Source organism: Phyllosticta citriasiana, assembly GCF_038021145.1.
Source record: "Phyllosticta citriasiana strain CBS 120426 chromosome Unknown IWZ02scaffold_3, whole genome shotgun sequence".
NCBI lineage: Eukaryota > Fungi > Ascomycota > Dothideomycetes > Botryosphaeriales > Phyllostictaceae > Phyllosticta > Phyllosticta citriasiana.
Genome location: NW_027117280.1, coordinates 2,492,707 through 2,514,990, shown reverse-complemented (window position 1 = coordinate 2,514,990; position 22,284 = coordinate 2,492,707). Strand labels below are relative to the sequence as shown.

Below are 22,284 nucleotides of genomic sequence, written 5' to 3'. Positions count from 1 at the left end.
GCAAACGGGCGACGGATCATGGCCTTTCCAGTTTCCAGTCCTCCTGACGAACAGTGTCTGAGCACTGTCCAAGAAGTCGTCTGCTGTCCGGTGAGCGGTGACCGAGTGGTATCTTGACAGTTGTATAGTCCCCACACACGCTGCTCTTCTCTGCCCTCCGCCTTTCTCCTCTCCCCCCCCCCCCAAAGTCTCCGTCCTGATCGGTCTCCGTCGCAAAACGACCCTCCACGCTTCACCATGGCCCAATCAGGATACTCCAACCCGCTCAAGAAGTTCAAGTAAGACCCCAGACGCCCGGTGGGACACCTTTATTGCACACTGGACGCTCGGACTGACTTCTTTTGCACCCAGGCTGGTCTTCTTGGGCGAGCAGAGCGGTACGCCAGACCACGCGCTCAATCAATTCAGACCGAGGAATGCTAATGCTGCCGCGCTGCAGTCGGCAAGACGTCTCTAATCACCCGCTTCATGTATGATTCGTTCGACAATACCTACCAAGCAACCATTGGTATCGACTTTTTGTCCAAGGTCTGCCCCACTTTTCTCAATTGCGACGGCCTGGAGCTCACACGTCCTGTCCTGTCCGCAGACCATGTACCTCGAAGACCGCACCGTGCGCCTGCAACTATGGGATACCGCTGGTCAAGAACGTTTCCGCAGCTTGATTCCCTCGTACATTCGCGACTCCAGCGTAGCCGTCGTCGTCTACGACATTTCGAGTAAGCCCGCCGTTTTGTCTTTGTCCTGGCAGACTTCTTGGCTGACCCCACAGACCGCAAATCCTTCGAGAACACGCGCAAGTGGGTAGACGACGTGCGGGCCGAGCGCGGCAACGATGTCATCATCGTGCTGGTGGGCAACAAGACCGACCTGAACGACAAGCGCGAGGTCACAACCGCACAGGGCGAGGACGAGGCCAAGAAGAACAACCTCATGTTCATTGAAACGAGCGCCAAGCTGGGTCACAACGTCAAGACCCTCTTTAGGCGCATTGCACAAGCTCTGCCTGGAATGGAGGGAGAGCAGCAACAGAGCCAGAACCAGAGTACGTTTGCCAATGATCGATACGAGCTCGTACTGACATTTGCCAGTGATTGACGTCAATGTCAACCCGAACCCGCCAGACGAGGGACAGGGCTGCGCGTGCTGAAAGAGTCACGTCTCACGCTCCACGATTCCCCATTCTATCCCACTGTACAAATCCCAGCAGAAGTGCGACCCTTCTGTACATGCCCTCTTGCGCCTACCATGCCTGCTTTGGAGGGTCCACATTGCAAGCATGGCGTTTCGGTATCTTTAAAAGACTATAGGGAGGTTGGAGATATTCTCGAGTGCCACGTCTGTAAGATTTACGAGCCGATGAGATGTCTGATATAACTTAATGAGAACAACGCATCAAATACATGACATGCCGAACACCGCTGTCGTGATTTTGTGATATGATTTTGTTGAGTGGTGTACCTATGATACAAAATCTCAAATGCAGCCGCCAAATCCTTTTTCGGCTGCTACTAAAGGGCTCCCTTTCGCGCCACCTATCTCTATGCAAGTCTTGCGTCAAGAAATTCCAAAACCCTTCGCCCCCAAGTATCATGTCATGTATTTACAGTATTTGGATTGTCTCCACACGTCCCCTTGCTCCGTACCCTCACTGCGGGTTGCACTCAGGCTGATTCATGTCGCGCCCCGATCCGCTAGCCGTCAGATTGTACCATAAAGGCTTGGATATAGTCGTGATTTACTCAACGTTGGGGTCCGGCTTTGCGGCCGACTTGCCAATGGGTATCGATTTGTCATAGGCGATCATCTCGGCAAGGATGTCAAGGATGGGCTAGGCGATTGTGAGCACGAGACTTGATATTTGGAATCCGGGTGATCACAAACCTTGGGGACGGTCTTGTCGTAAATGGTGACGAGCTCGCTGGGGTTGGGGTAGACCTTGAGAGCCTTGTAGAAGCAGAGGGCAGCGTCGAGCTGGCTGGATCCTGTGTCTGGTGTCAGCCGCGGATAGCTGCTGGATGCAGCTTCGAGTCGAATCGTCACGCACCATCCTGCGACAGCTGCTCGCCGCGCGAAACCTCGTTCATGAAGTAACCCTCGACCTCCTCGGGGTCCTCCTTGGGGAAGCCGTCCTCGTTGACGCGGTCCACGGCCTCGTGGATGCTCTTGCGCTGCTCGACAGCGCCAGCCTCAGCCTCCTCCTTTGCAGCGCGCGCCTGCTTCTTGGACTCGCGCTTCAATGCCTTGCGGAAGTCGGCGTCGTTGCGCCTCTTGTAGTCAAAGTAAAAGGCGTAGGCCACGACGCCGGTGACGACAACGCCGACACCAGCAATGGTGAGAGTCCTGAAGTTGGCGGTGGAGGAGCTGGACATGACGGCGGGCGGGGAATCAACAGTCGTCTGCACCGAGGGGCTGCTGTGTGGTCAAGCTGGAGCTGGGTGGAGAGGACGGGTGGATTGGATGTGTTGGATTGCCGCAAGAGGAAGAAACCTAAGCTGGACATAGAATTTACGCGGTGGAGGGCGGGCGGCCAACCAGGGTGCCCGGGCAGCGCGCCTCGGCACAAGCCGCCATGTCTCGGCCCGCATTGTCTCCCGTGTCTCCGTCTCCCTCTCACCTCCGCTGCACCTCGTCCTCAACCTCAACACCCAATTCCCCGCCCGCCCGCCCGCCATGGAAGACAAAGAAAAGAGCAGCAGGGGCATCTCCCTCCGCCGCAAGAAGGAGCAGCGTCCCAAGATCAGCGCTCCCAAGCAAATCAGCGGCCCGCTGCCCGCCAACCTCCAGGCTCCAGACATCCCCGACGACTACCGCAGTCGCAACACCTCCGCCTCCAACATCTCCACCCGCTCGGGTGGCACCCGCCTCGATACTCCACGAGAGCGGCCCCAGCCTGCCGGCGGCAAGACTTCAGATCTCGTCAAGAGGAGGTACTCGACCAGGTTCAACCAGCTCCCGAATGACTACACTGCTGGCGCCCCGCCTGTCCCTGGGCTCCCCAGCAAGCCCAACCAGTACATGCGGCCACCTGCTCCGGAGCAGAGACCGAGCCAGGAGGCCCGGCGGATCAACGTCGACGTCAAGGCGTTCAAGGACCCCAACTTGAAAGCGGACGAATGCAAGTAATGTGTCCGAGGCTTGACGGTGCCGAGCTAATACATGATAGACGTGGCTGGTATTCTCGCAGACGCGTCCGAAGACGACATTCTCCGCTACCAACAGGACCTCCAGAGGGTCAAGAATCGCACCTCCACCGAGCTGCAACACAATGTGTATCAGAACCGCACGCAGTTCATCAAGATCAGTAAAGAGGCGGACAAGCTCAAGAGCGAAATGAGGACGCTCAAGGCTCTCATGTCGGATCTGACAAACACGCTTGGACAGGCTACCTCTTCATCGGGCGGGCTGCGGGGTACGGATGCTGTGGCTCAACGCAGGGCGAATCGCAGCTCCGTCGCCAACCTCGAGGCGCTGTGGAACACGCACTTGCAGACGTTGTGGAAACGAGTTGAGGGCTCACAAAAGTTTTTGCCGGCTATCCCTGGACGTCATATTGTTTACGAATCTGGCCGCTGGGTGGAGCTGAACTCGGCCACGTGGAAGGTCAGGAGGAGGGTGCATATGATTTTGCTCAACGATCATCTTCTTGTCGCCGCGGAGAAGAAGCAGGGAGACAGGCCCCAGAATCGCGAAGCAAAACCAAACCAACCCGTCCAGCTTGTTGCAGTGAGGTGCTGGCCTTTGCAGGATGTCCAAATGCTCGACCTGTCGACAAAGACGGCCGGAAAGGGAGAGTCGGAGAAGAAACGTGCTAACGACTCGATCAATATCCGCGTGGGCGCCGAATCTTTTACTTTTGGCAGCCCTGGAAGCGATCAGGTCGAGAAGGCGACACTTTTGTCATCTTTCAGAAAGGCAACGGAGGACTTGCGCAAGACCAAGGAGGCCGAGACCGAGGAGCGGAGCAAGACCAACGAGTCTGTCAACTACTATGCCACCAGAGACTTGAGTGTGTTGAAAGACCAAGACTTGCTCGAAGGTCTCGGAGAAAACGCGTTGCAGAACCGGTCAAGCATGTTCCTCGAGGTAGACGGCAAGAGGGAGAGCATCCGCTGGGTCGAGCAGCAGCTTGACGAGCTGGACATTGACATTGCACTCCAGCACTTTGAAAAGGCGGTGGATGAGTTGGACCGCCTCAGTCGAATAGCAAAGAGCATCAAGGGCAATCCGTTGGCACAGGAGATTATCGTCTTCAAGGTCAGCGAGCGGTCTGCTAAACTGGCATCGCTCGTGACGCGGAATCTCCAAGAGACTCACAACCGTCCAAACGAAACCAAGCGGCACGTTGACTGGTTGGTTCAATTGGGCTTTGAGGACAGGGCACGCGAAGCCTACCTCGAAGCTCGCAGCACCACGATCAAAAAGCGGACCAGGTACGTCACGTCAGCATTTCCCAAAAACCCGACTAACTCGACGCCAGGCAATGCGTCTTCGACGGCGACCTGCACCACTACATCTACCAAATCTCGTACATCTACTTTACGATAATCCGCAACACGGTCATGACGTACCAATCGTGCTTCGCGGCGACGATGATGTCGGCGTGCGTCAAGTGGGCCAAGGACCATGTCGACGACTTCAACACGATCCTGTCGCGGCAGCTCAGCACGGTCGAGCGCGACAGCGACACGTGGACGGCGTGCATGCAGCGCGCGCAGCAGCACGGCGCCCTGCTCGCCGACGTCGGCCTCGACTTCAAAGACCTCATTGGCAAGGGCGTCGGCATGGAGGACTCGGGCATCGATTTGAGCAGCGGCCGCTTTGGCCAGGATGCCGTTGCAGAGCTGGCGGGCTTGGGTTTGGCGACTTGATTTTTTTTTGGTGTTTCTGTTTGGAAGTGGAAGAGAGATGGGCATCTTGTGTGCATTGCTTGCTGGCTAGCATTGGTACCGGTGCGTGGTAGATGATGCACACCTCATGGCGTTCGTTTAATGTCTGTCACTGCGTTGAGCCGCGGAAGTGCATTATTGCTCAGGAGTCGTTCCATCTGGGTCTTTTACGCATCGCATCCATCCATCCTATCTACCCGCTAAATAAAAACTAGTGCAGTAATATCGAATGTCTACGTAACTTGAATAAAATCGATCTAATAACGCGCCTTTCTACCTTTCCTCCAGAATCTTCATCAACCAGACACATTAAATAACGTGAGGTACGAGACAAGCGCACACTGCCACTGCTCGTTACTGTACACGCCTTCCTTTCCATCTCCCCATTGCACAGACATAGATGTCAGCGGTGCAACGGGTATTTGACAATTTCGTTTCGTTCCTTCCTGATGCTCATCGCCTACTTGGCGCCCCGAGCCATAAGATTACTGTTTCCTCTCCACAATACACGCAGAGGGAGGAACAAGGAATCTGAGGTTGAAAGGAATAGACGGATAAATGCAAGTAGGTAGGTAGGTATGTAGGTTGGTATATCCATCATAGGTACATGACAGACAGACAGGCCGTACATGACATGCTTCTGTTGGGAAAGAGGTCCAATGCGCTAATATCATCACTCAAGTCAACGAGCGGAAGGGAACGGAAGAAGCGACGACTAGTATGATGCCCTACAATGCTCAAGCCAACATGGAGCCAAGAGACGCTGGTTCGATGAATCAATCGACAAGAGTGATCTACGTCATTCCTACAAGCATCGGATGCGCGCATGCACTACCACCACGCCCAACATAACCACCATCTTCCTAAGTACTTACAAAACCAACCACCCGCAACTCACCCACCACACGCAACGACCCATCCATCCATCTATCCCTCCTTGCCCTTCTCCTCTACACTGCCACCCTCGTCAAGCTCACCAACCTGATCCTCGTACCCACCGCCAACACTCACGCCCTGCCCCTCAAAGTCCCTGGCGCCCTGCTCCCTCGACTCCTTCGACCGCATGACGCCGCCGGCGTTGTCGTCCCCGGCCAGTGGCGGCACCACGACGCCGCCGATGAGCGACTTGCGGTGCCCGTGCCGCTTCTGGTCCATGGTCTCGGCGACCTCTTCGACGGGCTCGTCGGCGGGCAGGAGACCGGCGGTTCCTGCTGCTGCTGCTGCTGCTGCTGCTGCTGCCGCCGAGGGCGTCGTCGCGGTTGAGGGGGCGAACAGCGCGTTTGGTGTCGTCGTCGTTGTTGACGTGGTGGAGGCGGTGGTGCCAGGCGCTGCTGCTGCTGCTGCGGCGGCGGCGTCGCCTTCCGCGGCGTCGAGGTTGACCGCGGCGTCGGCTGTGCCGTCTGCTTGTGTAGTTGCGTCGCCATCTGTCATGAATCCGCGCGCAGCTAGTCGGCTCGTCACGACGGCCTGGCGCAGCGTGTCCATGAACGCGCGCATCTGGTCAAATTCGAGGACCGCGCCATGCCGCTGGTGCGGCAGATGTTGCAATTGCTTGCCGTCGTCGTCGTCCTTGGATGACGCCGCTGGCTCTGCTGTCTCGGACGTCAGCCCGTACAGCACGCTGGCTGCGTCGAGGCACTTTTCTGCCTGCACGCCGCGGTCGAGGCGTAGCCATAGGTCGGCTGCCTGCACGGCCCAGAGCCCAGCTTTACGTCGCCGTACGCCCCAGCTCATGCTGCCCACGCCGCGCATGCCGGCGTAACAGTCGCTGGTGCGCTCGGTAAAGAGCGTGCGTCCTATGGGTCCGACAATACCAGGGGACTCGAGAATTCGCTGGGCCCAGCGCGCAGCGTCGTCGCTGGCTGATGAGCCGCGCAGTTTCAGGAGCTCGAGACCAAGGGCAAGGGAACGGAGAGCGTGGTAAGGTGATCCGCAACGCGTGTAGTACGAATAGTGCGCGGTTTCGAGCATTTGATCAACGTTCTCTACTCGCGTCTTGGATGACATGCTGTGCGGAACGAGCAGCGAGCTCACTACCGTCATTTCGTTGGCGCCGGCATAGTATTTCCATGCCTTGTCGTTGTTGTAGTCGGTGCGGAGAATATCGTAGGTGCTGGATGCAAGGCGAAAGTCACGGAGCATAAAGGCGTAATCGGCAAGTTTGCGCATGATTGCTTCGGCTGTGTCGGGGCGGTAAAAACCTTGGAGAGAATCGTAATTGCTGCCGGACCCGCCCTGCAGCGGATTTCCCGAGCCCCTAGAGGAGGATCCAAAGGTTGACCATCGCTTAGATAGGGACATGAAGCGGCCGCTAATGCCCTTTCTACGGGAGGCGACTTGCTCGTTCCAAGTCATGGCTAGCCGCTCCATGGTCGGGACTATTGACTGCGTCACCAGTTCTCGAACAAAGGTACGAATGGCTGTGGCATCGGATTCAAAAAGACACGGCGTAGGATCTTCGAGCTCCTCTGAAGTTTCTATGAAATGTCAGGTGGAAAAATGGTCCGCTTTTGGAGACTCCTACCTCTTTTTTGAATCTCTGCCAACTCCTCCGATGCAGACAACCACTCGCATAATGGAAGGCGAGCCGCATCGTCATCCGACGACACGCACTGAGAACTCCTGAGTCGCAAAAGATGACAATGCAAACCAAAATGCCGCTTCATCTGGTCGTACAATGCTGTTGACTTGCCAATGTCGTCATTATCCTCGTCGTGCACCAGCACGTAATATCGTAAATAGTCGTTATTGACCCATGGCGGAAGTTTCTGATCTCCCCCGCTGTTGGTGCTGGAATAGAGCCTCCGAAGCTCTTCTATCGGGTTGGGATTCCGGGAACTGATGGCGATTACGCATGCTACTGGATGAGAAAAGGTTTCATGCGGCGTCATGGGCAACCCGGAAAGTAACCGCCGCAAATATAATCTGTAAAATGGAGAGGACGAGCCCGGAGATTCCAGACTTGCCCTCTTAGAATTGAAATAGTCATCTGCCGCGCTTCCCATTTGCATCTCGGCGAAAAAGAGGTGCTTGTCGACCGCCTCCTCTATTGCTGGAAGGTCCCCGCCAACCCTGAGAAAAGATGCAGGTTCTCCCCGGGGGTCCATTCGTGGATTTCCGGGCTCCACGTCATTGCTCAAGCGTGGCCGCACGCCGAGGGCGTCCTTCAATCCCGTGAACCGTATGCCAAAATCTTCCCAACTCCTACTCGCTCCGACGCTGTCCCTAACAGTGACCTTGCCTTGGATTTGCTCTCCATACGGCCTCATGAGCTCGAGAAAGCCCCCCGCAAAGCCCTTTTGCCGACATATCTCCTCTGTGTCGGTCGATGCAAGGATTCCCACGTGTGGGACGAATGAGCGGAGGATGAGGGAGCGGAGTTCGTCGCCTATGCTGGAGGAAGAAGACGCGGGAGAAGACGCCCCATTCCGAGGTGGAGAGAAGACAGAGCCGGCGATGATGGGGGCTTGCGGAGTGCCGGTGCCAGAGGTTGGAGAGGAAGGGCGCAAAGTGGACGTCGAGGCGAAGAGGGAGGACAGGGTAGCATTAGAGCGGCGGTATGGCAGGCTGGAAATGGAGGAGGATATCGAAGCGGCGGAAGGAGAGGAAGCCCGCTTGGCATAGACAGAGGACGCATCTACACTGGAGCGGGGCGAGTGCAGAGGCGTCTCATCTCGTGAAGGCGTCATGGGAGCCCTCTGCTGGCCAGTAGCGATGCTGTGGCCTCTTGCGGGGCGCGTTGAGGGGCATGGATTGTCCAAGCCAGGTCCGGGACGGGGCGTAAGGTGTAGTTCGGAGGAAGAGGCGTCGAGAAGATGCGCAACGGAGATACAGCAGGAGGTGGGTGGTTGAGGTGCAGGTGGTGTGCATCGCATCGACCAGCGAGGCGCTGACGGGCCGACGGCATGTGCCTGCAGATCGCCAACCCGGGATGACGAGCTCTCTCAAGCTGCCGAGCCGCCCAAAAACTACAACACCAAACATCAACTTCAAAAGACAACCACATGGATGTTGGCTAGCCGCATTTCCAGAGTCGCCCGTCTGTCTGCGCCTAGTTCCAGAAGACTCGCCCTCTTCCAGCCTCAGCCAGCACGTGCTGCTGCCCTGCGCTTGCCCTTTCGCTTGATGACATCGAGAGCTGCCCAGCCAACACCAAGAGAAGAGCCCGCGACAAAAAGGAGAAGGGTTGACGCTGTTAGCCTCTCTCCACCTGAACAGCTACGCGGAATGGCAGCTCCAATCCCAACAGCGAAAAACATAGAACTCACAGAAGTCGAGGCAACTCTGCGACGATTGCTACTTGATGTCGCAGACTACATTGACAATTCTGCGGCTCCTGCCGATGACTCCGTCGTCAAGATTCCAGACCAGCTCGCCAAGGAGAAGCTTGTCCTCCGTTTCACCGGAGGATGGGTCCGCGACAAGCTGCTCGGCCAAGACAGCAACGACATTGACGTGGCCATCAACAAAATGACCGGCGAAAAGTTTGGCCTTCGTTTGAAAGAGTATCTCGAGATTCACGGCAACCCCGAAAAGTACGGTTTGGAGGGCGTCTCCGAGTCAGACAAGGCAGGCACTAGCTCGAAAAACAAGCTGGTGGGAGGTCTGCACAAAATCGAGGCGAATCCTGAAAAGTCAAAGCATCTTGAAACGACCACGACCAAGATTTTGGGTCTGGACATTGATCTTGTCAACCTGCGCAAGGAAACATATACCGATGACAGCCGCAACCCCGAGATCGAATTTGGCACCCCAGAGGAAGATGCTCTTCGGAGAGATGCCACCGTGAATGCTATGTTCTACAACATCAACACCTCTGAAATTGAAGACTTTACCAGCAGGGGCTGGGAGGACATGCAAAAACAAATCATCCGTACCCCTCTGGAGCCTTACCAAACATTCAAAGACGACCCTCTCCGAGTCTTGCGATTGATTCGCTTCGCCACAAGACTGGGCTACAGCATTGACCCTGAAGCCGAAAAGTTCATGGGCAACGAGGACATCAAAAAGGCTTTGCACGTCAAGATTAGTCGTGAGCGTGTTGGTGTAGAGCTGGAAAAGATGCTGCGAGGTGTGTACCCTTTCGCCAACACAAATGTCCGTACTAATGAGATTCAGGACGGGATCCTTTGGGCGCTATCCAGTACATTGACAGGCTCGGTCTCTACGAGACGGTGTTTGCAGATCCTACCAAAGACCACGACTACAAACCCCCATCCAACTGGGCGGTGGCCTATCAGTGCCTTGCTAGGATCATGGACGCTGAAGGACCCCACGAATCGGTTCGGACCATGACCATCCACGATGCAGAGGAGGCATACACGTCGTGGATAATCTCAGCCATCGTTCCCTATGCCGATGCTCCCCAACCCAAGCCGGCAAAGGCCGGAACCAAGGTTCCTCCCCCAGTCGCGGCGCAGGTGGTTCGGGAGGCTATCAAGGCGACCAACAAGATTTTTGACGTCATTATCGCTTCTGTGAAGAATTTGCAAGAAATTACGTCTCTTAAAGACGGGTTTCTGGTCCAGCAAAGACAGCCGCACAAGAAACAGGAAGGAGAGGATGCAACTGCAAGAGATACTATCGGCATGGCCATCAGGAGATGGGGCCAGACCTGGAGAAGCCAGGCGCTGTTTGCTCTTCTGCACGAGGTCTTGAACAATCCCGACAGGGAACAGGGTGAGTCGACATCCAATTCCAAAGCACTGCTTGATCTGACATGCTCAGAAATCATTGCCTCGTACGGAAAGTGGTTCAGCCACATCAAGTCTCAAGACATCACCGAAGCTCACGCCCTCAAGCCTCTCATTGACGGCAAGACCCTCGCCAAAGCCTTGGAGATGAACCCAGGACCGTGGATGAAAGATGCCCTCGATGTTGTCATGGCATGGCAGTTGCGCAACCCAGACGTCCAAGACCCATCCCAGGCGATTGAGGAGGTCCGCATCCACCGCCAGAACAACCCCCAGAGCGATGTGGCTGCAAAAGCGTCTAAAAAGAAGGGTGAGCTAACTTCACACCTCGCATCGCACTTCCTGCAGCTTACCATCCGCCCGTTGTTTGCAAAGGCACGTAATCCGGAAATCACGGCCCAAGGTCGCAGAGCCATGCAGGCGAACAAGCCGCGGACGTACCAATCGCTGTCGGTGGTGGCGATGGAGAGCATTCCGTGGAAGGAGGAGAAGAACAAGCATGTAATCTCGTTGCTTCGCTGGGTCGTCGCCACCATGACGCCCGAGCGAATCGAACAGTCGTGGCCACTCTTAATTCCACCCATCCTCACGCTGCTGGACGACTCTGAGCCCCGCTTCAAGACGATCGGATGTGAGCTGCTGCATGGGCTACTGGACTCGACGACGCCATCGCTGCTGGCACGCACCGGGCTCGAGCGCGTCTTCCGCGACGCCCTCGAATCCGCTCTCTCATACCTACCTCCCCTGACCCCAGAGCCCGAAAGCACGCCCCTCCTCAACGCCGCCTATCCCGCCTTCATTGCCCTCCTCCAAGTGACAACGCCCCTCCCCACGTCTTCAGCCCCCCTCTCCCCTGCCTCCATCGCTCGCGCGAACGCCCTCGCCCCCCTCCTCTCCTCCCACATCCTCCCCGACCTCGCCCACCAAACTACAATCTCCCCTCACGTCGGCACCGCGCGCGCCCTCCTCTCCCAACTCTGCTCCCTCGTCCCGCTCCTCGGCGTCCACGCCGTCAAACACCTCAACGCCCTCGTCCCCCAGCTCGCTGCCATCCTGTCCGACCCGCTCGTCCCCGCTGCGCCGCTGCTCCTGGCCGACGCCGCGCGCACCGTCCAACTCGTCGTTCTGGCGTCGTGGGCGCGGATTTGGCGGTGGCGGGCCGAGATTTTGCGCGGCGTCGTTGTCGCTTGGGTTAGGTTGGCGGGGGAGACGGAGACGGAGGACGTGATGGAGACGAGAGGCGAATTGAGAGGGTGTGTTGCGCTTTTGAATAAGGTTGTTGAAGGTGGTGGGGAGGGGGAGAGGGGCGTGTGGGTGGGGGAGGTGGCGCGGTTGGTGGAGAAGGAGGAGCGGTTGAGGACGTTGTTTCAGTGAGGTATGATTTGAGGTTGAAGTACTGGATTTGGTCTGTGTAGATGGATACATGTATGGAGTGGTAGTGAAGTAGTGGCATATGCGAATTGCAAAGTTCATTACATGTTGTCCCCGAATCGTCTGGTCCTCTTGCCTCGAGATATCTAGACGCTCAAAAAGGTTCCGAGAACATGTGCTTTGACCAGAGGTAGCCTGGCAGTTTGTCGATTGTCCGGGCGAAACGTGTGCATGTCCATCCAGTGCCTTCCCCTTGGTCCTGGCCCTCCAGTTCGTCTACCATGAGTTACCCAGTCTCAAACTTAACCACCTCGACCTCGATCGTCTCCGAACGAAAGAGCAAAAACCCAGTGGCAGTCTCATCATAATTCCACGAAAATTGTACCACCATAACCACGCCGCCAGGCCAAGGAAGCCGAACCAATTCCATCAATCAATCATGCTGCTTGCCAGCCTCCTCCTCAAACTGGCGCAACGGCAAGCTCGTCTACCAAGCGTCAGTCAGCACAACCACACCCACCAACTAAAGCCGGCAATCGCGGAAAACTCACCATGACCATAATGCCCACAAGCAACAAAACGATGAAGTAAAAAACGGAAGCGACGGCAGGGGAGTCCATGGCGAGACCACCGCGCCGCGACCACGCGGGCGGCGGGAAGAAGACACGCGCACAGGTGTCGGCGAGGAGCAGCAGCGCCGCCAGCCAGCCGGCGGCCAAGAAGTTGGCGCGCGTCTTGGTCAGCGCGTCGCTGAGGTGGAAGACCATGAGCGTCGCGTTGACGCACAGGAAGCAGGCGACGACGAGGACGAGGAGGCATAGCCGCATTACGTCGGTTGCTCTTAGATGGTCGATGCGTCTGGAGGCGCGCAGGTCGCCTGCTTCGATGATGTAGATGGGTGACTGCGTGCGTTCGGGAGAGGAAGAATCGCCATCGAGGCTGGTGTAGTCTGGGCACGTGCGAGGTTCCGGTTGTTCTGCTGCGGGTGCAAAACTGGAGTATGAAGGAGGGCGGTCGTGCTGCTCGGTGGAAGACATGGTGTCGTTTGTTCTGGCTCAAGGTGAAGTGTCCTGGTGTGAAAAGGGAAGACGAAAAGAGGACATCTATATGATTCTTGGGATCTGAAGGGTTGGGTGGAAACTGAAGGGTTGGAGAAATCTAGTGACCATGTCCGAATTTTCAACACCAGCGCTGTGCTGGTACACGTCCTCCATGGACCATATGGCCAATGAAATAACGCCTTGTTATGCTTAAGTCTTCCAGCCGAGACTGTGACTCTCCCGTGCCAAAGAACGCCGTACTCCACATGCCATGCAAACTGGAAAGTGCTTTTTTCGGGTCATGAAAGAAGAGGGAGCCCCTTGATAGACTCCTATCCCACCATTTCAACATCGCCACTTGCCTCCTTTTTGCTGCTTTCCAAGGTGCCTGTTCCGGTAGCCAGCAGTTGTGGAAACTTCAGAGCGGATGTCTCTTTGACGGCCTCGTCCAGCACCAGTCGAGTGATCACGGCAGCCTCAACAGCCTTGTCCACCAACGTCTCGCCCTTGTCGCCAACATCGCCCTTCATCCACAGCTCGGTGACTTCATCACGTGCTGGAAGGTAGCCGACCACACACGCGGCAACCAGGTCGCGATGCTCCGTCGGACTGGGGTCCAAGACGACGAGTTCCTCCTCTTCCCCTTTGCCCTCGTTCTGCGGTTGCCGTATAATCGCGGCCACACCTCCAGCAACCATGTCCACGCAATCGATGCCAGCGTCGACAATGGCCGCGCTGGCAACGGTGATGCACCCAGCCAGCACATTCATGTTGCCCCAACCAGCACCCAAGCTGCGGCGGCCGAGGCCCGCGTCCAACCCGGCTTCATCGCCTCCCCAACCGTCCTCTTCGCCCTCCAGCACCGTGATCACAACCTCTACACCGCTCTTGGGCCATCGCTCACCGATGATGATGCCCCGCAGCGCCGCCTCCAGATGCTGCCCCAGGTCGCGTTCAGTAGAGTCGCGTACATAGCCGCGGCGTGTGCGTGTCGCAAATGGGGCAAATTTCAGCGTTGTCGTTACATTCAGGTACGGTGTGAATGGCGAGCTGCGCGGAAGCGGCTTGGGTCCATGAACAACACAGGAAAGTTTGAGCGAGCCGGCGGGAAAGGCGAGGTTGGTGCGGCCTGCGGCGGTGGATGTGGGCGACGAGGGTGTGAGTTCGAGGTAAGCGGAGCCAGAGGCGGAGGGAGTGAGGCCAGTTTTGAGGACTGAAATTGTCAGCTTGCTTGAATTGATGTATTGGGTCAAGCTGGAACAGACTTACAGATCTTGCGCAGCTCGTCTGGTTTTCTTGCTCGTACTGGCCGCTGCGGCACTGAACCGGAGAAGTTGGCGAGCGATGAGGCAAAGATGGGCGCATATGTTCCGCCAGCTGGTGCATTGGTGCGGCGACGATCTGTCATTTTTGCTGCTTGGTCCTCAGAAAAAGATTGGGTTCTGTTCGCAGAGCATGGCAGACGGCGAGCTTTGGTGTTTTTCGGGCCGGGGTCGATGACGGAAGAGCTCGCGGGCCGGCCTGTTCCCGGGCCGCAGCCTTGGCGCTTGCCGACGCAGCAAATTTTGGCGAGGCTTCAAAACTTCCAGCTCTGTCGTTCTCTTCCATCTTCTTCACAACACGCTGCATTCGCCCCTTTTGCGCTAGGTAAGCTGTCTTCCTGCATCTACTCCAACATTGTCTTCACGGGAGGATACCCATCACAGAAAGTTCCGGCGACATCTACATGAGCCTTTGAACAAACATGCACTACCATCTGATGTTCATCTCAATCCAATCATTTGCAGCATTTCAGCCAGGGACTTCGCGCTGACTGCAGAGACAGGTCATCCGAGAAGTGTAGACGTAGACGTCCGGCCCAGTCGCGTGCAACTCGTCTCGACGCCCTGGACGCTAAAACGATTCCAATGACGATGACTTGTTTGCCATGGCAAGTGTCGGGACGATTTCCACAACGCGAGGGCGACTGAGATACGCGCATTTGGCGCGACAGCTGCCAATTTGGAAAGTTGTGCAGTAGAGGTCTCACCAGCGGTTCGGTCTATTGTCTCATGAGGCCGAGGCTGCACAACCCAGTCCCTGGCGTTTGTTCTAGGATGCTTCCACGACATCGCCTGGGCCAAAGCTTGATTGATCCTACAGGGACTGCTGCTCCTGCCTTGTGACAACGTAAGTCATCACATTTTCTTCAAACAACTCTTATGATGATCGGTAAATTTCAGTTCTGCTACTGAATTCAATGTGGAAAACTCATACCAAGCTTACCATATATCTGACATGGAGTCGAACCTCTCTACTTCACATTTTCAATGTTTGAAGCAAAAGCTGACTTGTTCTGCTTAGATCTAGATAGTCAAATGCTGCTCTGAAATCCGAACGATCATGGTGTAAGTCAATGCCAGCTCCCCCTCTCTCCTCCCTGCAAGGATGAACACTAGTCTATCCATTCAACGAGCATTCCTGCCGGTCCACCCTCCCGCACTGGACCATCTTTCGCGAGATGGGAGGATGGTTGTGGAGTTGCCAGCTCGCCTCTCCGGAGGCGCGCAAGCGTAATGCTGGGCTTCGAGCTGCAGGCCGCGTAGGACCGTTATGGCGCCTGCGAGGACCTGTGGCCGGCCGGGACGCATGACTAAAACGGCTATTCTGATCGCACCTCATGTACTCTGTTACGCATGAAGAACGCGTCCATCGCTCCCTCCGCTGCTTGTCGTGAGAGATTCACATGCGCTAACAAATCTCAAAGCATCTCCAGGTCATCCGGACCCAGAACCGAGCTATTCTACTAGTGCCCGCGTCGCACTTACTGGGCTTATGTTGCCGTTTCCCCTTTTTCCAGATTGCTGGAACACCGGCGGCGCCCCGCGCCGCGCCCGCGCTACTCCCGCTGATGCGAACCTAACCGCTGACGTGTGCGGGTTCTTCGACGGTTGGTCGAAGGATCCGAGTCGTCATCTCTGCAGAGCCCCACGCTTGGGGAACCGATCCCTGTTTTGCGGCCAGCCGTCCGGCTTATGGCTCCGAGCGTGTTGACGGTTCACAAGAATGGTGGTACGGCTTGCTACGTAGAGATGCAATAGTGAATGAATACGTACATTGAAGATGAACAAATAGTCGTCACGCTTCTGGTGGTATGCGTGCCAGTCAGCCATCTAAAGGAAGAAAGTGACGTTGATAGTTCCGAGTTTTGCATCCCAACTCCCACACCCACTCAAGTTGCTGAGCTGCAATGGAAAATGCGCAAGGGAAAAAGACATGCCAAGTAGAGTCCGCTCGATGAGAGAAAGAAACAACCGCCAGCCACCCTCCTGGAATGCGCGCACGCTCCACCATCTAGCCATCCATCCAGAATCCAGCGTTCCCCTTCCACGAAATTACCCACCACCCTTCATTACCGCACCCCAACTCGTCCCCCGCTCTACCTCCTCTCCGGCGTCTTGGGCGGCTCCTCCTGCTCAACGGGCTGATACATGACAGCCGTACCGGCACTCGCCATGCTGCTAGCACGGGAGCCGGCACCGCCAGCGCCGGGTCTCAGGGGCGCGGGCACGTCAGCGGGATCGCGCGCCTCGCCCTCGTCCTCGACGTCGGCGTCCGTCGCCTCCATCAGCGCGCTCGTCTGCTGCGCGTGCAGGCTCAGCTCCGGCTCCTCGTCCAGCGGCCACGTGTTGGCGTCGGGCGAGCCGCCCACCAGCGCCGCCGCCGGCCCCCGCGAGAAGCGGTGCGAGCTGGACAGCCGGCTCGCGAAGCCGGACCCGCTCAGCGTCTCGGCGGAGTGCGAGCGCGGCCGCGAGTTGCCTGGCCGCACGACCGATGGGCTGCCGTGTTGGGGAGACGTCGCGGTGGTAGTAGCAGCAGCGGTGGCGGATTGAGAAGAGGAAGGCCGCGCGTCGGTCTGCTGGGCCAGCGCGCGCTGCGGGTTATAGAAAGGCTGCATGGGCCCGTCGAGCGGGCCGTTGGCCTCGACGCCGACGTTCATCGCGTACGGGTCGAGGTAGCGCGAGAAGCCGCTGGAGCGGCTCTGGCGGTCAGGCGAGGCCTGACGGCCCGTCATGCCTGACTGCGTCGAGATGCGGCGCTCCATGCGCGACAGGCGGTTATCCAGAAGGCGCATGGTTTCGTACTCCGAGGCGCGTCGCGAGTGGCGGTTGTCAAAGTCCTCGAGGCGCGACAGGCGCGCGTCGATGCGGTCGAGCGTGTCGAGCGACGCGTGGCGGTTGTGGCTGGCGCCGCCGTCTTTGCCGTCCTTGCTGGTGGTTTTGGGCGCGGCGCCGCCGTCCAGATGCGACAGGCGGCGCTCGATGCGGACGAGCAGGTCGTCGGCGGCGTTGTTGTGGCGCGGGTTCTCCTCGAGACATGTGAGACGGCGGTCCAGCGAGATGAGCAGTTCGACCACCTTGTCGAGCTTGTCTGCCGACGAGAGCTGCGACAATGTGGAACCACCGGACTGGCTGGTGAACGGAATCTTGGGGACGGGTGGGATGCTATCCTTCTCCTTGTCCTTCTCCGACTTTGAAAAGGCCGGCTTGGGCGACTCGGGCAGCAGGAGGTGGTCCTTGGACAGGGCGGCAGTGGTACCCGAGATGGCGCTTTGTGGCTCGGCTTCCAGATCGAAACGGTGGCGCTTGAAGTCGGTCTTGAGCTTGAGCGGCTCGTCATCGAACGTCTCTTCTTCGGTGTAGACGCCGTTGTTGAGACCCGAGGCCTGGGCCGCGGCACGCTCGCGCATGCTGTAGCCGCTGTCGTACTTTCTGGCGTGCTTGTCGTCCGCGTTGACGGGAGCGTAGCTGCCGGGACCGCTGGCTCCGTCTGGAATGTAGAAGCGGAGATCGATACGCAGGATGATGTAGAGGTAGACGACCATAATCTCAACGGTGAAGTTGAAGATGTAAAAGCAGGCCTTGGAGTAGTAGCTGGGCAGAGGCTGACGAACAGACACGGGATCCTTCCATGCCGTGCCGCAACGGTAGCACGCTCCAAGACACAGTAAGAAAGAAGCGAGCAAAAGGATCGTCACCTTGGTGCGGAAACGACCAGAGCCAAACTTCTCGAGGCGCGTCTTGCGGGGAACGACGAGACCAGCAATCGTAATGGGTATCGGCAGGAAAGACACAAACGAAAAGTAGGTGGCCGTGTACAGCTGAATGTCGCGGTCGATGCGGTGCGTGTTCTTGTTTTGCGTGTAAAAGGACTGCACGGTGACGGTGATGACCATGATCAGAGAGCAGACAATGATGAAGTAGTTGACCTTGAACAGGGCCGAGAAGGGCTTCGACCAGCCCAGCTTGGGATGACGGGCGCGAATCAGTCTCTGGGTGAAGAGCAGGTTGATGATGAAGATCAAGAGCACACCGGCCGCCACGAAAATCTGGGCAGCGATGCCGAGCTTGATGTTCTTGGGCTGCGTGGCCCAGGAGATACGGAGGATACAAGTCAACACCCTACACATACAGAACGCTGTGGATTGTTAGGTTTACAACCAGAAGACGGCGGTGGAGTGCTCACCAAACAGCATAATGGACATGAGGAATTTGTGGTTCCTCTTGCGATTCTTTTGGAAAATGGCCATGTGGCCGACAGCACCCAGCAGGAACAAAAAGAGAAAGACGGACGTGACGGGAATGTCCGTCCCCTCGTCGACTCTTCCGCCCAATTGCCATGTTTTTGGCGCATACGGCGGTCCAGAGGGTGGGCCTCCCTGTTGCTGTGAGAACGATTCATCAGGAGAATTGACAAAACTCACCTGGCCCTGGCCCTGGCCCTGGCCTTGGCCTGAGCCTTGTTGTTGAGATGACATGGTCGTCGCGAGTTGCTTCCTCGTCAGCACCACAGACGGCGAGGTCGGGGGATATTAATTGCAGAGACGCGGTGCTAATAAAAGTAACGGCGGACTAACTCCTGGGCTAGACCGCAGGAGCGCACAGAGGAACAAAGGCCTGGCATAAATGAGAAACGACAGTCGACCACAGTCCGAGGAAGGTTACCTAACGCAGTTAGAGGGCTTCGGAGTCCGGAGGGGGAGGCTTTTGGTCGCTGACTGGCAATCGTTCAGTACTCGTCCGCCACCTCCAACGGTGGGCATTTACAACAACAAGTGAGCCTCTGCTGCAGACCGATTGTCGCACAGTAGCCCGCTCCAACGTGTGCGTTCGTAGTCCATCTGGCGTGATTGGGCATTTTGTGTGGCACGAGGACCACAATGGCGGACACAACATGAGGCATCTGTACCAAAAGGCCAGTCGGCCACCCACGCTAGGTGGACTCGCATGTCGCACGATGAGCCGGCTAGGGCAGAGCAAGGCGCTCACAGCAAACGAATGACGCGCGCGGGGTGTGGAGTGGATAGGGGCGCGTTGGCGCGAGGCGGTGGTGGGAAGGCGCTGGCTCATCCACCCAGGTACGAGTAGTCAGATATGCCATCGCACGTCAGTTGGTCAACGTCATCATGCAAAACCCAGAGCGGTCGAATTGGAGGTTGGTGCCGTGAGATTTGCGGACATGTAGGCTGTGCGGCGCGCAGGTGAACCACTGGTCCGAGGTGGGAGTTGAGGTGGTGTTGAGGCCGTGTGACGTCGGGTGCAGCTGCCAAGGTACTGCAGTCGTCGAAAGAGCTGAACGGCCAATCTCCACCCCCGTCACCAGCAACCCCTCGCAAGCCATTTTTAGCAGTGCAGGCCCTTCGGCCGATTCTGTCTTGCGTAACGTGGAAATTCTCCGTACATGATATATCTCTCTCTCTTTCATGTCCATTCTTGCAAAAGCCCAGCAGCCACATTGTGCATACCCCAAATCAAACTTTGGTAGCTATCATCCTGCAGGCAGCTAGTCTTGAAACTTTCACCTAAGAAACGGCGGATTGAATGAGAGTGACGGAAGCCTTGTGGAGGAACGAAATTTGGCCCCCACGTCATGACTGGGCTTTCGAATCGCACCCTCAAGATCGGAGCCAAAGCCATCTTTCATCTTACTGTCATCACTGACCTGAGCGTCTTCTCTAAATACTCGATGTCGAGGTACGACTAGAGGATGCGCATAGCGTGACCTCCTTCTTGTACCCATCGGATCAGGACTTTTGGCTTTGTGCTCTTTCTGCCGTGCCGGGGATTTTTTGAAAGGCGCTATGTGGCTACCATGGCTTGAACCGGCTGCCTTCGGACCGGTCGAATCTGTATGAGTTTCCCAATTGTTCGGCTGACCGCCTGTTGTTCAATTAGCAACATCGTAGATGGAAATACTGCGTGCAAGAAGAGACGATGAGAAAGAGAACCTTTCAAAGCCCTGGATGAAGTCCTGAAATCTAGTTCAATCGGATCGACATACGCAGGCCTTTCCTTTGATGCCGAACGGTGTTGCTGACCATTTCGACCGAAAAGCTGAGACTCGTCGCCGAGTCGACGATTAGGTGCGGCAGGACTTCCTTCGATATCCTCATTGACTTCCATCCATAGGCCGGAGCTCTCCATTCTCGCTTTCTGTCCCGGACATGACGAATCCAAATGATTGAAGAGCACATCTTCAGGTTCCTGTTGTGTATCTGATTCAGCGAGCATTTCATTTCTTTCATTCTCATTCCTGCCGATGCTTTTGTTTGCGGCTGATTGGGGTTGCATATTTTCGACGTCAGAAAATTCATGGTCATCTTCAGGGACGATTCCCATGATTTCGGCATATTTTTCTTCGTGTTCTCGTGATTGGGCGTCTTCATAGTGGGGGCCGGGCGATGGGCTGCCCATGGACATTTCGTCATGTTGGTAGTCTGATTTAGTTCTGTCATTGACTTCACGTTGTGTTCGTGGCAAGAGAGACGCAGTCACGAATTTTTGATTCAGCTCTCTTGAATGCTGAGAGGGCGTGGGGCTGGGTTGAAGTCGCTCCGACGCCGTGGGCACATTGAAAGGGCCATCTGATGCCGCTGAAAGGATTTGCCTGCGCTGGATCGTCAATGGGTCGCATGATTGACGAGCTCTATTGACCTCCAACGGGTGAGGCGCTGGCAATGGGCCGGCAACAATTTCCAAAGTTCCTGCACCTTTGAAATACAATCGGCGGTCCCGCCGTGGTCTCTTTGTCCTAGCTGGCAGTGTCATTTCGGACGGAGCGAAACCATCGCCTACGCTTATGGCTGACTTTTGCTGTGCTTTTGGAATTTTGAAAGCAGAGAGATCAGCTGTCAATTTGGCGGGCTTGGAGGGGCGAAATTGTTTTTCCAGTGACGTGAGTGTCATTTTGCGAGCCTTCGCTTTAGTTGCGCAGCAAGCCCCCAAGGCTTTCTCTCTTGCTGTGCTGTATGCATCTTCAATCGGATCGTTGGCTGGGGTGAGATGCTCATCCTTTGGCGGTACGCCCTGTCAGCACGTGGGGGAAAACCTTGCTTCGCCGCACTCACGTCAGCGTCTGGGTCTGTGTCGGTCTCTTGAAATACCGATGATGGGATCAAAGTTAGCTGGCGGGTTGTAGGCAGCCGTCTTTTTGTTGGTTTGGCAGCTGGCCGTTTTCTTTTCAGCGTTGGTGCTCCACGGGCTTCATTCGAGGCTTCATCGCCGCTGTGAGATTCCTCATGAGATCGATCTGATACCGACGCGTTCTTCTTTTTGCGTGAGTAGGTTTTTGTGGTTTCGTTGGGAGGAAGCATTTGACCGACGACATCTCGGCATTCAAAAGTCACGGGACTGAATTCTGTTGCAGGTGAGGTAGACCGACGACCTTGTCGAGAATCGCATTGATTTCGTTCTGGATCCGTCAAGCTCGTCTCAGGCGGCAATAGATCGATGATGGATTTGTTACAAAATGTCGCCAGCATCTGCTGGAAGTCACGGGACCCAGGTGGCATGTATTCGAAGCTCGTCGTGCTCGACGGCAGCGACAACGAGTGCCGACGATGACGCTGCTGCCGGTTAGCCTCGTTCGTTTGCCACGTATGAGACAGAGATGGACGGGATACGAGGGCCGATTGCGAGGTGAAGGGCTGATGGCGACGTGAGAAGGGGAGCGTGGCATCTTTCTAGGATCAGCGCCGGTGCCACCATCTGAACACGTACAACAACAAGGCCATCTCGAGATGCCGCGGCCTGCGATGCGAGCGACATGGCGTCGCCGCCGGAAAAGAGCTGGCTATGGAGGGCTTTGTTGTCGAGATTGTGATGGCTGATGTTGAGGCGACGTCGTGGAACGGAAGTGGGAGCGGTGTCGCGGTTGCCTGTTGGAGCCTCTTCGCAGCGCACCGTGGTAGAATCATAGTTATTATGGAACTGTGGCTCAGTGACGTAATCAGAGGATTATACGACTACTCAG

At 56.6% G+C, this 22,284-nt stretch overlaps 9 protein-coding genes across 9 annotated transcripts; 3 read left to right on the top strand and 6 right to left on the bottom strand.

The window, feature by feature from the left end:
• Window positions 1-17: 17 nt before the first annotated feature.
• IWZ02DRAFT_445615 (ras family-domain-containing protein) lies at window positions 18-1,414 on the top strand. Its single transcript, XM_066767179.1, has 6 exons — window positions 18-278; window positions 352-377; window positions 440-528; window positions 590-719; window positions 773-1,045; window positions 1,092-1,414. Exons 1-6 carry the CDS (start codon window positions 238-240, stop codon window positions 1,148-1,150), a joined length of 618 nt encoding a protein of 205 aa, XP_066625717.1. The 5' UTR covers window positions 18-237; the 3' UTR covers window positions 1,151-1,414.
• IWZ02DRAFT_445613 (mitochondrial import receptor subunit tom-20) lies at window positions 1,415-2,490 on the bottom strand. The gene is made up of 3 exons (XM_066767178.1): window positions 2,048-2,490; window positions 1,885-1,985; window positions 1,415-1,831 (listed from the first exon to the last, which is right to left on the bottom strand). Exons 1-3 carry the CDS (start codon window positions 2,370-2,372, stop codon window positions 1,739-1,741), a joined length of 519 nt encoding a protein of 172 aa, XP_066625716.1. The 5' UTR covers window positions 2,373-2,490; the 3' UTR covers window positions 1,415-1,738.
• A 156-nt stretch (window positions 2,491-2,646) lies between these two features.
• On the top strand, window positions 2,647-5,233 carry IWZ02DRAFT_445611 (Cullin repeat-like-containing domain protein). The gene is made up of 3 exons (XM_066767177.1): window positions 2,647-3,118; window positions 3,167-4,433; window positions 4,481-5,233. Exons 1-3 carry the CDS (start codon window positions 2,674-2,676, stop codon window positions 4,869-4,871), a joined length of 2,103 nt encoding a protein of 700 aa, XP_066625715.1. The 5' UTR covers window positions 2,647-2,673; the 3' UTR covers window positions 4,872-5,233.
• Window positions 5,234-5,468: 235 nt separating this feature from the next.
• Window positions 5,469-8,787, bottom strand: IWZ02DRAFT_445609 (ER-golgi trafficking TRAPP I complex 85 kDa subunit-domain-containing protein). The gene is made up of 2 exons (XM_066767176.1): window positions 7,414-8,787; window positions 5,469-7,366 (listed from the first exon to the last, which is right to left on the bottom strand). The coding sequence occupies exons 1-2, from the start codon at window positions 8,762-8,764 to the stop codon at window positions 5,817-5,819; spliced, it is 2,901 nt and encodes a 966-aa protein (XP_066625714.1). The 5' UTR covers window positions 8,765-8,787; the 3' UTR covers window positions 5,469-5,816.
• Window positions 8,788-9,116: 329 nt separating this feature from the next.
• Window positions 9,117-12,253, top strand: IWZ02DRAFT_515295 (uncharacterized protein; the record flags this gene model as incomplete). The annotated part of the gene is made up of 3 exons (XM_066770641.1): window positions 9,117-9,960; window positions 10,008-10,568; window positions 10,617-12,253. 3 exons carry the CDS (start codon window positions 9,117-9,119, stop codon window positions 11,954-11,956), a joined length of 2,745 nt encoding a protein of 914 aa, XP_066625713.1. The 3' UTR covers window positions 11,957-12,253.
• On the bottom strand, window positions 12,172-13,157 carry IWZ02DRAFT_194954 (uncharacterized protein). The gene is made up of 2 exons (XM_066762479.1): window positions 12,505-13,157; window positions 12,172-12,440 (listed from the first exon to the last, which is right to left on the bottom strand). Exons 1-2 carry the CDS (start codon window positions 12,988-12,990, stop codon window positions 12,387-12,389), a joined length of 540 nt encoding a protein of 179 aa, XP_066625712.1. The 5' UTR covers window positions 12,991-13,157; the 3' UTR covers window positions 12,172-12,386.
• Window positions 13,158-14,477, bottom strand: IWZ02DRAFT_194953 (exoribonuclease family protein). The gene is made up of 2 exons (XM_066762478.1): window positions 14,263-14,477; window positions 13,158-14,206 (listed from the first exon to the last, which is right to left on the bottom strand). Exons 1-2 carry the CDS (start codon window positions 14,399-14,401, stop codon window positions 13,326-13,328), a joined length of 1,020 nt encoding a protein of 339 aa, XP_066625711.1. The 5' UTR covers window positions 14,402-14,477; the 3' UTR covers window positions 13,158-13,325.
• A 3,296-nt stretch (window positions 14,478-17,773) lies between these two features.
• Window positions 17,774-18,790, bottom strand: IWZ02DRAFT_373379 (uncharacterized protein; the record flags this gene model as incomplete). The annotated part of the gene is made up of 2 exons (XM_066764699.1): window positions 17,774-18,450; window positions 18,499-18,790. Coding segments are annotated over 2 exons (969 nt in total), but the record flags the coding sequence as incomplete, so codon positions are not given.
• Window positions 18,791-19,617: 827 nt separating this feature from the next.
• IWZ02DRAFT_194669 (uncharacterized protein) lies at window positions 19,618-22,275 on the bottom strand. Its single transcript, XM_066762476.1, has 4 exons — window positions 22,032-22,275; window positions 21,380-21,877; window positions 20,261-21,323; window positions 19,618-20,192 (listed from the first exon to the last, which is right to left on the bottom strand). Exons 1-4 carry the CDS (start codon window positions 22,077-22,079, stop codon window positions 19,831-19,833), a joined length of 1,971 nt encoding a protein of 656 aa, XP_066625709.1. The 5' UTR covers window positions 22,080-22,275; the 3' UTR covers window positions 19,618-19,830.
• Window positions 22,276-22,284: the final 9 nt, after the last annotated feature.